General features: G+C 44.6%; 1 protein-coding gene across 7 annotated transcripts in view; it reads right to left on the bottom strand.

Annotated features, from left to right (window-relative positions):
• Positions 1 to 12,609, bottom strand: part of ITGB4 (integrin subunit beta 4) — a 66,319-nt gene that overhangs the window by 15,387 nt on the left and 38,323 nt on the right. For all 7 annotated transcript variants that reach the window (XM_053375919.1, XM_053375918.1, XM_053375922.1 and 4 more), the window contains exons 18-31: positions 11,820 to 11,926; positions 11,265 to 11,298; positions 9,843 to 10,028; positions 9,098 to 9,201; positions 8,802 to 8,860; positions 8,481 to 8,504; positions 7,598 to 7,746; positions 7,049 to 7,228; positions 6,365 to 6,513; positions 5,998 to 6,202; positions 3,655 to 3,815; positions 3,094 to 3,274; positions 1,119 to 1,256; positions 255 to 437 (exon numbers count right to left, since the gene is read on the bottom strand). In XM_053375919.1, coding sequence (XP_053231894.1) covers positions 255 to 437; positions 1,119 to 1,256; positions 3,094 to 3,274; positions 3,655 to 3,815; positions 5,998 to 6,202; positions 6,365 to 6,513; positions 7,049 to 7,228; positions 7,598 to 7,746; positions 8,481 to 8,504; positions 8,802 to 8,860; positions 9,098 to 9,201; positions 9,843 to 10,028; positions 11,265 to 11,298; positions 11,820 to 11,926 — 1,860 coding nt within the window. The remainder of the gene's footprint in view (positions 1 to 254; positions 438 to 1,118; positions 1,257 to 3,093; positions 3,275 to 3,654; positions 3,816 to 5,997; positions 6,203 to 6,364; positions 6,514 to 7,048; positions 7,229 to 7,597; positions 7,747 to 8,480; positions 8,505 to 8,801; positions 8,861 to 9,097; positions 9,202 to 9,842; positions 10,029 to 11,264; positions 11,299 to 11,819; positions 11,927 to 12,609) is intronic.

Below are 12,609 nucleotides of genomic sequence, written 5' to 3'. Positions count from 1 at the left end.
ACACTTAAAAAAGTTCATAAATAGTTTGATACTTGTTACCAAATGTCATCATGATCAACAGTCAAAAGGTGTCCATGACACCTGTGCAACTACATTCTATGGGACATGCTCCCCCAAGAACAAAATATATCATGCAACACACACCCAGTTGAAATGCAGATTCTATGGTGGACATATCAAGCATGCAGAATAAATGAGAATCATTCAAAGTGAAAAACAAGATCTCACGGCACAAGCTTGGCTATATAACTCACTGGACATAGGGCGCTTGGGTTGTGTGGCCAAGTTAATAGTAGCTTCTCGTTCAGGACCCCATCCAGCTCCATTTTTGGCCTTCACTGTGTAGCGATAGGGCTGCGATTCCCTTAAGTTTTCAATCAGAACCATTCGCTTCTTGGCACCCTCCACCATGACTTTCTTTACGGGCCCAACGGGTCCTGTAAACAGAATGTATATGTAAATACCTTTCCCCATTCAATTGCTGTTTTTGCCTCGTTCCATATTGACCATCTTTGATTTATGCTAAAGACAGTATGCCTTTCCAATGATATCCCAGCCTTATGCTGACCCCATTGAAAGAGCATTGTAATCTTTTTGAGGGCAAAACTCAGAACAAAGGGAGATTTTAATGCCATAGAGTGCATGCAGGTGGCTTGAATTATTCAAGGTTTACTAGCATCCAGGAATCACAAGTGGGAAGACTGCTGCTACTGCAGTCATGTCCTGCTTAGGAGCTTCTCATAGGCATCTAGTTAGCCACTTTGAGAACAGAATGCTGGACTAGATGGGTCTTTGTTTTGATCCAGTAGTGCTCCTCCTATGAGCGTATCCCCACTTTGCTATGAAGCTCACTGGATGATTTTGGGCCAACCTCCCAGGGGTGTGTTGTGAGGATAAAATGGGGCTGGGGAGTAGATCTATGTTTTGCTTCTAATCACCATGATTTGGGGTTTGTCTGCAGCTCTACCACTGTGAGATTCGACAACGGCAGACTCCGTTGGCATTCTCTAAATGCACACAACTGAATAATTGCCCAAAAGATGCTGACTAGTTCAGCCCGGAATAACAGCTTGCAAGGTTGCAGCATGATAAGGGTAGCAAACAGAATCCACGCTTACTGTTGACCTCGTTGACAAGTCCATAGCTGACTTCGTAGGCTGTGATAACTCCGTTAGTCTCGGCAGGCTCAGCCCAGCTCAGCTGTGTCACAGTGGAAGAGACTACATTGAAAGCCAAGCGCCCAGGCTCACTAGGAACTGTGAAGTTGAAAGAAAGGCAAGAACATGGGAGCAGTTGGATACACTTAATGCAGTTAATGGAATGTGAACAACAGCCCCAGCGGATGAGGCTGGTAACATCTCAAATTAAACTACGGACAGTTATTTTAAAACAAATCCCATAAAATCTATCGCTTCCTAGGTAGTCTAGTCCACTGTTGAACCACTCTTACCATTCTCCTAGTGTTAGCCCAGGGATCACCAACATGGTGTCTGTAGTCATCACTGTATCCAACAGTATCTCCTCTGGTGCCCATGAAAGGTCTTAGCAAATATGTCCTCATAAATCCACAATGATCAAGAAACTGTGCTCTTCCTGCTTAGTTTGCACAGGCTTGGTCTCTCCTGCATTGAACACGCCCCCTTGAACATGCCCACATTTCATTGGATGCCAGGATTGGACATCCACCCTCCCTTCTGTTCTCATCAGAGGGGAGGTACAAAGAGCTTCTCTCTATGAGAGAGTGCTGATGTAGGTGCCTTTCTCCCATTGATGTGGGACTAAGAAGTGGCATGCCTGCACTATTTTGTGATCCTGTCCCCTTTTTTGTTCTTTTTGATGTGCCATGCCATACCTTCACAACAGACATTTTGTGACTGACAGTCAGGGCACTTTCTCAAAATTCCACACGCGAAAACGGTTGACAACCTCTGGTTTAGCCAAAATCTGTTTTCTTGTAACCTATTCATTCTAGTCCTGCCCTCTAGAGCAACAAGCCTGCTTTATTTAACAGTATTTCATAGATTCACAGAATTGTAGAGTTGGAAGGGACCATGAGAGTCACCTGGTCCAACCCCCTGCAATGCAGAAATCTTTTGCCCAACATGGGGCTCAAACCCACAACCCTGAGATAAAGAGTCTCATGCTCTACAGACTGAGCTATCTCCAGGTGGCCATCTGCCAGGGATGCTGCATCATCATCCAGCCCTGTAGATTCTATACGGAGCGACAGCTCAGATTAGATGATTGCCAAGGTCCTTTTTCTATGCTTCTAGGGTAACATTGATCTAAAGCGCAGCAATGAGACTTTATATCACCAACAGTGCAATTCTATATATGTCTACTCAGAAGCAAGTTCCATTGAATTCAATGAGAGAAAGGTACATGTGCACAGGATTGCAGTCTCAGTCTTTCTTACTGAACCTGTTTCTTAGTATTCATTCATCAATGTTACCCTTAGCATCAGGGACCAGAGAGCTCAGAATGAAGTTGACACGCAGAATTACTTTGATATGTTGAATATTTCTCTTATTTTCATGCTTCCTTTCCTTATAAACACAGCATTTGTTGTGTAGTGTCTTGCCTAGACTGCCCAAGGCTCTATGGTCACATTCACATCATAGATTTAAAGCAGGGCTGTGTACACGTCATACATTTAAACAGTGCTTTTTCTCTGGAGGTACACAGGGGTACGCATACCCCTAAACATTTTGTGAATCTTTGTACTTTTGTCCATTTACTGTATTTATTTCCCCCCGATTTGAACTATAAAATGGTGATTTTCTTGAGTCAAAATGAGAGTACCCCCTAAACATTTTTTTTAGGAAAAAAGCACTGCATTTAAAGAATTCTGGTGGTTATAGTTCACCCCTCACAGAGCTAACATTCCCAGCACCCTTAACAAGCTACAGGTCCCAGGATGATTTAGGGGATGTTTCAAATGTGCTTTAGATGCATGATGTGTATGCAGACCAAATTTAAAGCACATTTAAAACACTTTGCCTCATCTGGCAAGCCGAAATGCTTGCCCCAACAGCACCTTAGTGCGATGTTGAATTCCCGCCTCCTTGTCTGCCATGGAATATGCCTACTTACGGTCCTCTAGTGTGCGGCAGTGGACCACTTCGGAGTAAAGCCCCTCGCCCATATCGTTGTAGGCACAGGACTGCATCTCGTAATCACAGTAGGGATACAGATTAGTCAACTCCGCTGATGGCACCTTAGAATCAAGCAAGCGAGCTTCTGACTCAGGGTCCCCTTGGATCCAGTACTTCACCTGGAGGCCAAAGAGAATCCCATTTGCTTTCAAAGTCTTGCTTACATCATCAAGAATAACAAACCATCATGTGATCAGTTAAGGAAAGTCCCCATTCTAAAACATGACATCCACAGAATGCAATTCATGACTGTCCCCCATTTTAGAACATCCACATCTTCATAAACCTTGGGAGATATTGAATGACTCCAGAGTGCTATGCTTGATGTGATGTATCATGAGAGGGAGAGCAGCAGCAGCAGTCAATGCTGGGCATAGGAGGGCAGGACTACACTGACCTGCAGGGAAGCCACTCTAGGCCTTGAACTCAGTGCAAGTGTCAACAAGATTGTACCCCCCTCATTCATAATAATTAGGTTTATTGCTTGGCAGGTCCATACCTTGTACCCTGCAGGTTTACCAGGAGGTGGCAACCAGTTGAATCGGATCTTCCTAGAGGTTAGTGCCTGTGCATTTGGATTAAGGGGAGCTCCAAGTATGCCTCTGGGAGGCTGCGGTTGCTGGCCTAGGAGTTTCGCCGATGCTAAGCCATCCACAGCTTCTGCAGAAGAAAGAAAACAGAACGGCTTCGTTTGTCTCTTTAACCACATCCCAAGAGAGAGGCATGTGGACTGAATGGTAAAGGTGCTTGACTGCATCCATTAAGGGTTGTGGATTCAAGTACCACAGGTGTGACTCTGTCAACTCATACTACCATGACTGCCTCCAACTCACCCATCTAGTATATAAACTTGAACAGAACATTAGACAAAAATAGCTAGCTGGAATCAATCACCAGCTAACAGAGTCCTTGGGCTAATGTAGAATAAGTCTGGAAAAGTCAGTTGTGTGAGTGGAGTTCCACACATCTATATCTGGATCAAACTCATTGTTAACTATTTTCTGTGGTTTGTGAAATATTTACCACTTTGTTGCGGTTTGCTTTTCATAGAAGCACTCTTGCCTATTAATAAAGAGTTGTGTACAGTACAGAGGAGATGAAGAGAGGAATTCAATGTTGTGCTAAGGCACATGATCCCCCCCTCTCCCCACCCACAATGTTCTGGGGGTTCTTCTGATGCCCCCCCCCGGCAATTTTGGGGTGGGGTGGAGGGAGGAGAGGGGGGGAAGCCACTCTAACAATAAACATATTAGGATGCACTTCTGAAATCACCTTAAGTGTATCCAGGTGGAGGTTATGCAATTTAAAAAAACCTGTAGCCTTTCAGACTAAATTTAGCATTTTATTCTTATTTTACAAAGCAGCTGAGGTTGCTCCTTCAGAGTCTATCATGAGTGCAAATAAATGAAACCTTTTGCATGCAGACAACAATTTAGAGCCATATTCTGCTAAGTAGGCAAACTAGTGGAAGCCAGAGCAATGAGTCCTGTTAAAGCGATGGGACTTTCCCTCCTTTCCTCCCTCTGCTCCCCACCCCATATCAACTCTGGGAGTTAGGAGACCCCTAGGACAGAAGCAGGTGGATAAGAGGGGAGATTGTTCCACTGGGCAAACTGAAGTGCTTGCAATCACAGAACGACTGGTAGAGAACAACATTTAATTCACCCCCTAATGTGGATTAGCACAACCACAGCATTTTCAGAGCTTAATTGATTTCTGCAGGTAGATTGACGTTTACAAGTCTGCCTTTGTCCTTGTCTAAAAAGATGCTACCCTGTTTACAGCCATTACTTCTTAGAACATCACACGAGCCATTGCTTGCCTGGTCTGATGGGGAAGTCCCCCCAGTACAGATTGCACTAGGAAATCAGAGCTGAAATACTAACCCAAGGGGCAAAACTACCAAACTTCCTCATAGAACATTTCTCCTTAGGGGACTTGATGAGAAGAGTAGTGTAGAAGAAGTTAGAGAAGCAGTAGAATATTAGCAACCACCTAAAGACTAATTCATTACTGCAAGCAAGCAGTGTTGAGTCTCTGACCAAACACATCTGGTTACTGGACTTCACTGCCTTGTTGCACATGCATCATGCACAACTAGAACATTCAAAATATATCATTGGCCACCCATGGTAAGCCATACCCCACTGAAGTGGACAGCAACACAGTAGAGGGGAGGCTTGAACCCAGGACTCCAGTGCTGTCTGTTCACTGGACTACATTGAAAGTCCTTAAATGAATCACGGTGCCAGACTTTACCCAGCGGTATATTATATCTATTCAAAAAAAGATTGGTTAATGAAGAAATTACATATCTTTCTACTCATGAGTGTTGAACTAATTGGCTGGTGAAGAATTCAATGAAACAGTAGTTGTTATCCGGAAACACTTGTCAGCAGAGTTCAGAGTTGGACATCAGAATCGGACATTTGCTTATTATACAAAGCTTCACAGCTTGCTCTCCGCTGGGTAAAGTCTGGCACCGGGATTCATTTTAAGGACTTTCAGAGACTTTCAGAGACTTCAGTTTGCTAGTTTTGAAGTTTTGAACCAGTCCATAAAGTTTTTCACATTGTAATTGTTTCTGGCCATCGTGCTGCTTTTGATATTGCTGACTCATATTTTGCAACACAGGGGTTTGTTTGTTTACTCACTGGACTGCACTGGCAGCTCAGATATGAGAATCTAGATTTAGTGTCCCTTATGCACCAGCTTTTTTGCTGAAGTCTCGGCAATGATGTTTGTCTGACAGGTTCAAGCTTTTATACAAAATAGAACAACAAATTGGCAGATAAACAGAGATAAAAAAAGGTGCTTGCCCTCAGAAATTGATGAAGCTCACCTGGATCGGCAATTGTCACAATGGTTTGAGGGTATTTGCCAACCTTTGCACCGAACCTGGGGTTGATGAGATCCACCGCAAACTGTTTCAACTGCTGATTGCGAAGAAGGGCATCTATCTCAGTCAGCTCCAGCAATTTCACCTGCACCTCTTTCCGCTTTTCCCCAGGCTGGAAGACTATATCACCCTCCGCAAAAACATAATCCTTGGGAAGAGAGAGAAAGAGTTCGCTGAACAGTGTACTGATGCAACACAAATATTTTCTACATCTCTAGGATCATATAATGGCTGCACAACTGTCAAAGGGTCTTCCTATAACCATGGCTATCAAGGCTCTCCCCCTATTAGTCAGCTCTATTGTGCTTACTTTGCCTTCCTGGGCAGTGAGATCCCGTGTCCTGTATGTTATCTGAGACTTCCCGTTGTCCAGTATGTCACGAAGTACAGGGATCTTAGCCACCTGGTCGAAGCGGCTGTATGAATAAGCTGGCTCCTGGAAGCGAATGATGCTGTTTGCTAAAGGGATACAGAGACAGTGGTAATGGTGATATGGTGTCTACTAAGTGCCACAACTCATAGAACAAAACCCACACTTCAATATTACCCTAACTTGTTTCCTAACATTCAGTGGCTAACTAGTTCCAACACGACAATTAATCACCCAAGGATACTCTGTAGAACCGAGAAAGGTAGTCAATGCACTGCCATGATATAGATCTAAAATTCAATCCACAAAAGGTCACCATATTCATCTGCAGGACATAGAAAGTGATGTCCATCTCTACATATGGCTGTACAAGAGGTATGAACAACCTGTGCCTCCCCCATATGCTGTTGTTGGACTATAGCTCCTATCAGTCCCAGACAACATAACCAATGGTTAGAGATGATGGGAGTTGTAGTCTAGAAACATCTGGAGGGTGAGAAGTTAGCTTACTGCTGCTTTACAGGAATCCTGTTGGAGTTTTCAGACTGCCCAGAGACCTTCTCTGAGAATGTTGCCTGAGTTGAATGTGCCATCATTACCTGATTGGCCTACAGACACATTTACCTTGCTCTTTAATAATGGTGATGTTGACAAGCCGGCGCCCAATTTCTGCAGTTCCCACAGGGACATCAGTGGCCTCCACTTGCAGCTGCTTTTCATCATCATCTTCTTCCCTGATGAAGAGGGGAACCCGGACATCCACCTGCTCCACTCCTTCCTGAAACTCTACCATGCCGTGAGCATCTTGGGTAGGGATGGAAGCACAAAAAAGCACATTTAGAGGGGAAGGAGTTATTTAGAAAAGACTGCAACTCTTGGCTTTTATTGGAGGCCTAGCCATCAGCTGGTTTTAAACCTGTGTCTAGGCGGCATTAGTTCGGACTGCAGGTGCAATCCCACCTTGTTGACTGCTCCTCAATAAAAATAAACAAATCCCTTCACAATATGTGGGTGAGAAGGCTACACTAGAATCTTCTGGTTTTCTATGCGGAGGGAATGTTTTGTACAGAAGAGCTTAACATCTTATGAGCCCCCACCTGCTGTATGACATGATAAAGTCCAGACAGAGGTTTACAACCTTGGTGAGAACTAGTAGCGTTCATCATCACCTACCTTGATCAGAGATTACAGTGTAGTAACCAGGGGACACTTTCAGATCGTTGAAAGCCTCTTGTGCGACATGCTTCTCTGTTACTTTCACAATCTCATTCTTGGCTGAGCGGGGAGCAGGGAGCACTGTGTCTACGATTGTGTGGTCCTGTCTGAAGAAGGCAGGGTGGGATTGGGGGGCAGGAAAGGAAGATCAGGGTCTGTTTACCTAGGCTATTAGCAATATAAAGTCACTGCTCACATACTCTTATACACAATGATTTTCAGCCACTGATCTGGAACAAGTGCCAGTGTGAAGACTCTTTCCACAGCAATGGGGCCAGATGAAGGCTACTTCACACCACTCAAATAGGGAGTGCTTGCAGCATATCCATAGAATAAACACTGCTGCCACACTAAAGGGGTAACACAGGTCTGCAAAAACTATTGGCCAGTCACAGTTCCCTGGCATAAGTGAATCCACTTCCTCTGCTACAGCGTTTGTCACAGAGAAACATGGTAGACAAATTATAATTGTGAGCTGCTTTGAGTTCAGCATTGTTGTTGAGATACAAACATGACATCAAATCAAAAGCTCTGAGGGCATGGGAAGGGGTGATAGAATGACCATTTCTGCTCACGCAGCAGGGGCGGTTTGAATGCAGCTCTTAGTTCTGCTTAGGAAGGGCTAACATCGATCTACTTTCCATCCCACAAGCAGTGAGAAGTTAACTGGCAAAGAAGATGATGATCTCTGCAGTGCAGAGAGCAACGATGCTAATGATACAGTTGTAAGAAGATATCACAGTTTCTGAGTGGTGAGTGAAAACTCCCACAGAATAAGCACAGCAATGGAAAGTATCCACACGTCGACACCTAGATGGAAAGCAAGAAATGAATTCCTTACCTTTTCCCAGCATTTGGCTGCAGCCTGGAGAGTAAACAGACAATATGCATAATTTTAATTACAATCCAAGGAGAAAAACATAGATTTTTTGGTTTGGCCTTTCAAGCTTCATACACACTCTGACCTGGGGAAAGCTGTTGGGACAAGAGTTCTAATCCTACTACTTTATATTCTCTGTATTCTTCCAAGGATGCCCCCTAGACTTAATCACACCAGACGTTCAGCCATTTTTTACCCATTCTCATCTTTAAAAGGAGCACCCACTGGAAGAGATCTCACTGCTTCTCTACATGCCAGTTGCCCCCTCCCAAAGTAACTCACCTGAATTTTGTCTGCTGAAATTTGTGGGCACCGGGGATAATCCTGTAAACCTCATTGAGCTGTGAAGAGGAAGAGAGAGTGTCACTAACTCAGATTTCCTGGTGTTCAGCCCAATGTCCAGATTAAGGGGTTTAGTTAATTCCACTTGATTTCCTTATGTTGAGCAGACAACAACCATATACTGTCTCTTAACTCAAATCCAAGAAAAGGAAGCTTGCATTGGCTTGATTGTATTCCCCCTGCCCACCCATTCCTCAGTAGCAAACCCAGTAGGCAGCATTCTTCCTGCTCCTTACATTCTCCTCCACATCCTTTTGCAGTTGCTCATGCTCACGGCTATCTGGTTTGGCAAGGTTTTGGGTGAAGAGCCGGGCCAGTCTCAGAGACACTCCATACGGAACTGGATTCAAGGAAACAAATCAATAAGCAAGAAACACTACCAGAAAATAGCATGCATATGGAGACATGAGATGTAGCAATGTGGGTGGTTGGGCAGAAGCAGTAGAGCCGTTTTATTATGGTTAGCTGAATTTTGAAATCAAAGGCTAGAATCTGATTTAGGACATGTCTGTCAAACACACATAATCTGATCCTGTTTCCTTGCCATCAGTCAACTTTAGTTGCGTGAGAGACCTAGGGATCTCTTAACAGATAAATTATCAGCACAGTTGCTCATGATGATACTGTTCTCTTGTCTGGCTGTATCATCTCAGAAAGAAAGCCAGGGGTGAGGGAATGCCCCTTGTTTGAAGAAGCTCCAGTGTCAAATCCCTTTTCAAGTGGAAAGCCAGCAGGGTAGAGGCTTCAAGCCCTCAGGGATAAGGTTTCAAGCTACACAGACAACTTACTTAACTGGAGAGAGATTACGACATGGGGGAGTGTTCTAAGAAGTAATTTCCCACATGCATTCATGTGAGAGGAATGTGCATGTTTGAATCAGCTTAGGATCAGATTCTGAGAGGACAGAGGGACCACTTCCCCCCCTCCCACCATCTTTGGCTCCAGTTAGCCCCTTCTCCACCTTGCAAAACGGGCACTTACTCAGGTCCTTGGGATTGAGAGCTAAGGAAGAGAAGCCTTCCTTATGCACATTGTTGTTGATCTTCCAGTGAACTGTGTCTCTGCCTTTCAGGTTGCCGCTGCGAACCATGGGAGTGTCTAGGTGGTCCGAGGTCATGAGGCTTTTTCTGAGCAGGTAGTGGTCCTCCTTGAAACCAACAGTGCGGCCTTTGGAGAAAGAAGAGGAGTTAGAACATAGAAACGCCAATGGCCCTGTTCAAGCTTTACATCTTTCCCATAGACAAGAGTAAGCGGAATAAGAGGACCTCACTTCAAATGCAGAAACAACTTGTTACCTACTTAGCAAGGTTTCCCCAGGATTTTTTCTAAATGAAAGCCACTTCTAGTTGGGTAAATGGAATTCAGGTTGCTGGCAGCAGGCTGTATTATTGTATAATGCTGTCAAACACCTGCCCTCTTTTGACCTGTGGGTCTCTATGCTCACATAACAATGGTCCTTGTTTCCATGCCTTTGGTTTGATTCACATGTTACATTTTTAGCATGTACCCATATTATATATGCCAGAAACTAAACATTTGGTGTACTGAGATACTTTTTTAAACACACACACACACACACTATTTATTTATTTATTTATTTATTTATTTATTTATTTATTTATTTATATGTACGTACATACATACATAAATACATACATACATACATACCACCCTTCATCTGTAGATCTCAGGGTGGTAACATGGGTACATGGTAAAGAGCACTCCTGACTGACCATGGTTCCCTACAGTATATACTCTCAAATGGGAATATTTTCCTGATACAAATGTCAGTCATGTCTGGCTGCTTGGTTTCCAGGGAATGAATGCAGAGCCCATCCTACCCACCCCTGTGCCCATCATGCAACATGACTGAGAGTAAGAAAAGTCTACAAGCTTACCTGCTAAGAGATTGGTGTGGCACAAGCCCCCAAAATACAAGCTAATAAATTTGCACACAAATGGCTTAAACTGAGGTTACTGTTGATGTAGTTTCTTGTGTGACAGATGCTTCTCTGCCATGTTCCAGGACACTGTAATCAGAGCTCCAGTAGTAGTCCTGGCTCTGTTCTGCCTAACAAGACAGGTTTCAGAATTTTGCCTCAGGCCTTATCTTTTACTATCTAGGGAATCACACAATTCAATGCCATGTGTGTGCTTTGATGGTGTGAGGCTTCAGATAGCGATACTTCACATCTCCAAAACCAAAGGGCATCTGGTAACAGACTTAGAAAATCCTTGCCTGCTTTAAGACTGCAGACAGCAGTTGCCTAGCAGTGTTCAGGGGCAGATAAAACAAGTGGCTAACTCAGCTGCCAACCTTACAGTATCTAGGCCTTCCTCTCCCCGTCCCCATGCAATGCTTCACCCACCCCAAAGACCACATATAAATTCAAAAGAAGGTACCTCGTGCACAACAGGGTAGCAGAGCCAGGCAACCCTAAGTGGCGAAAAGAAAAACAGGAATAGTCAGGAGAGGGAATTCTTTTGAACGTGACGATGAAAAACAAAACAATGGGTAGGAGGACAAACATCTTCCCCGGGGTAGTTGAGACTAGAAGATCCACTCATCAGGGATGGGGCTTGCTACACAGCAACATTCAAGCCTGCCTAGTCTGATTTTCAGCCTAGGTGCCACTTAGAGCTATCCAGGCTGCTCCCTACCTAGTTGTCCTTTGGCCCTCAGCTTTTCTTGTTCTACCTGAACTTCCCCTCTGTTCTGAAACTGCCTTGCTGGAACCTGACTGTTTCTTGACCTGCCTTCATTTCCTGCGTCCTGAACTGTATCTGCACTGGCGTCTCTAGACTCTTGCTTGGCACATGCCTTCACTTCCCCAGAACTCTACATTAGGCAAGTTCTCTCTCATTCACCACCCTTGGCTAGATAGATCACACCCACGCCACCCATTACTCCAGATGGGTTCCCCTTTCTCATTGCAGGGTGGAAGTCTTGGATCTTACCTTGCAACAAGCACAGAACTTCCAGCACAGCAGAAGAAGCAGCCCCAGGAGGAGCATCAGTAAAATGACTAATGGGATAAGCCAAAGGAAGCTTCCTGATGGGCACTCTGTAACAACAGGAAAACCTTCATGGTTAGGCAGGGGTAGCTGGGAAACTAACAGAATTTGGGCACCGCAGGGAAAACAGAGGAAGAACAGAGGAAGCTGCCTTATACCGAGTGAGACCACTGGCCAATCTAACTCAGTACTGCCTACCCAGAGGCTCTCTCCCAACCCTACCTGGTGGTGCCAGGGATTTGCCTCTGGACCTTCTGCATGCAAAGCAGATACTCTACCACCCAATTACGGCCCTTCCTTATGGCAGGGCTGGCCTAAGAAATTTTCTGCCTGAGGCAAAGGATAAGATTGTCCCCCAGCCACTCTTGATTCCACTTACAGAATCCAATTAGACTGGCAAATGAATCTTACTTCAACAACAAAGAAGAGGCAACGTCCTCCATCGTGCTTGAAGGCAGAAAGCTGTGTCCTCCAGAATCTCACTGCCTCTCTCCAGTATCTGCCATCTAATTTTACCTAAGGATAGAGCTGTCTCTGCAGGTGAGGGGGCAAGATGATGGGAAGGCTCTAAGCTCTGTGACTGAGCTCCTACTTCCCATGCAGAAGTTCACAGGATCTGGGATCTTCAGGAAGAGCCAGGAAAGACTTCTGTCTGACACCCCAGAGACCCACTGCCAGTCAAGTTAGATGGACCAAATGTCTAAGATAGCTTTCTAAGGGGCAGAAGATCCTG

This window comes from Podarcis raffonei, chromosome 2 (assembly GCF_027172205.1).
Source record: "Podarcis raffonei isolate rPodRaf1 chromosome 2, rPodRaf1.pri, whole genome shotgun sequence".
Lineage (NCBI taxonomy): Eukaryota > Metazoa > Chordata > Lepidosauria > Squamata > Lacertidae > Podarcis > Podarcis raffonei.
Note: the sequence above shows the minus strand (reverse complement) of the source record. Positions and strands in the feature narration are given on the sequence as shown.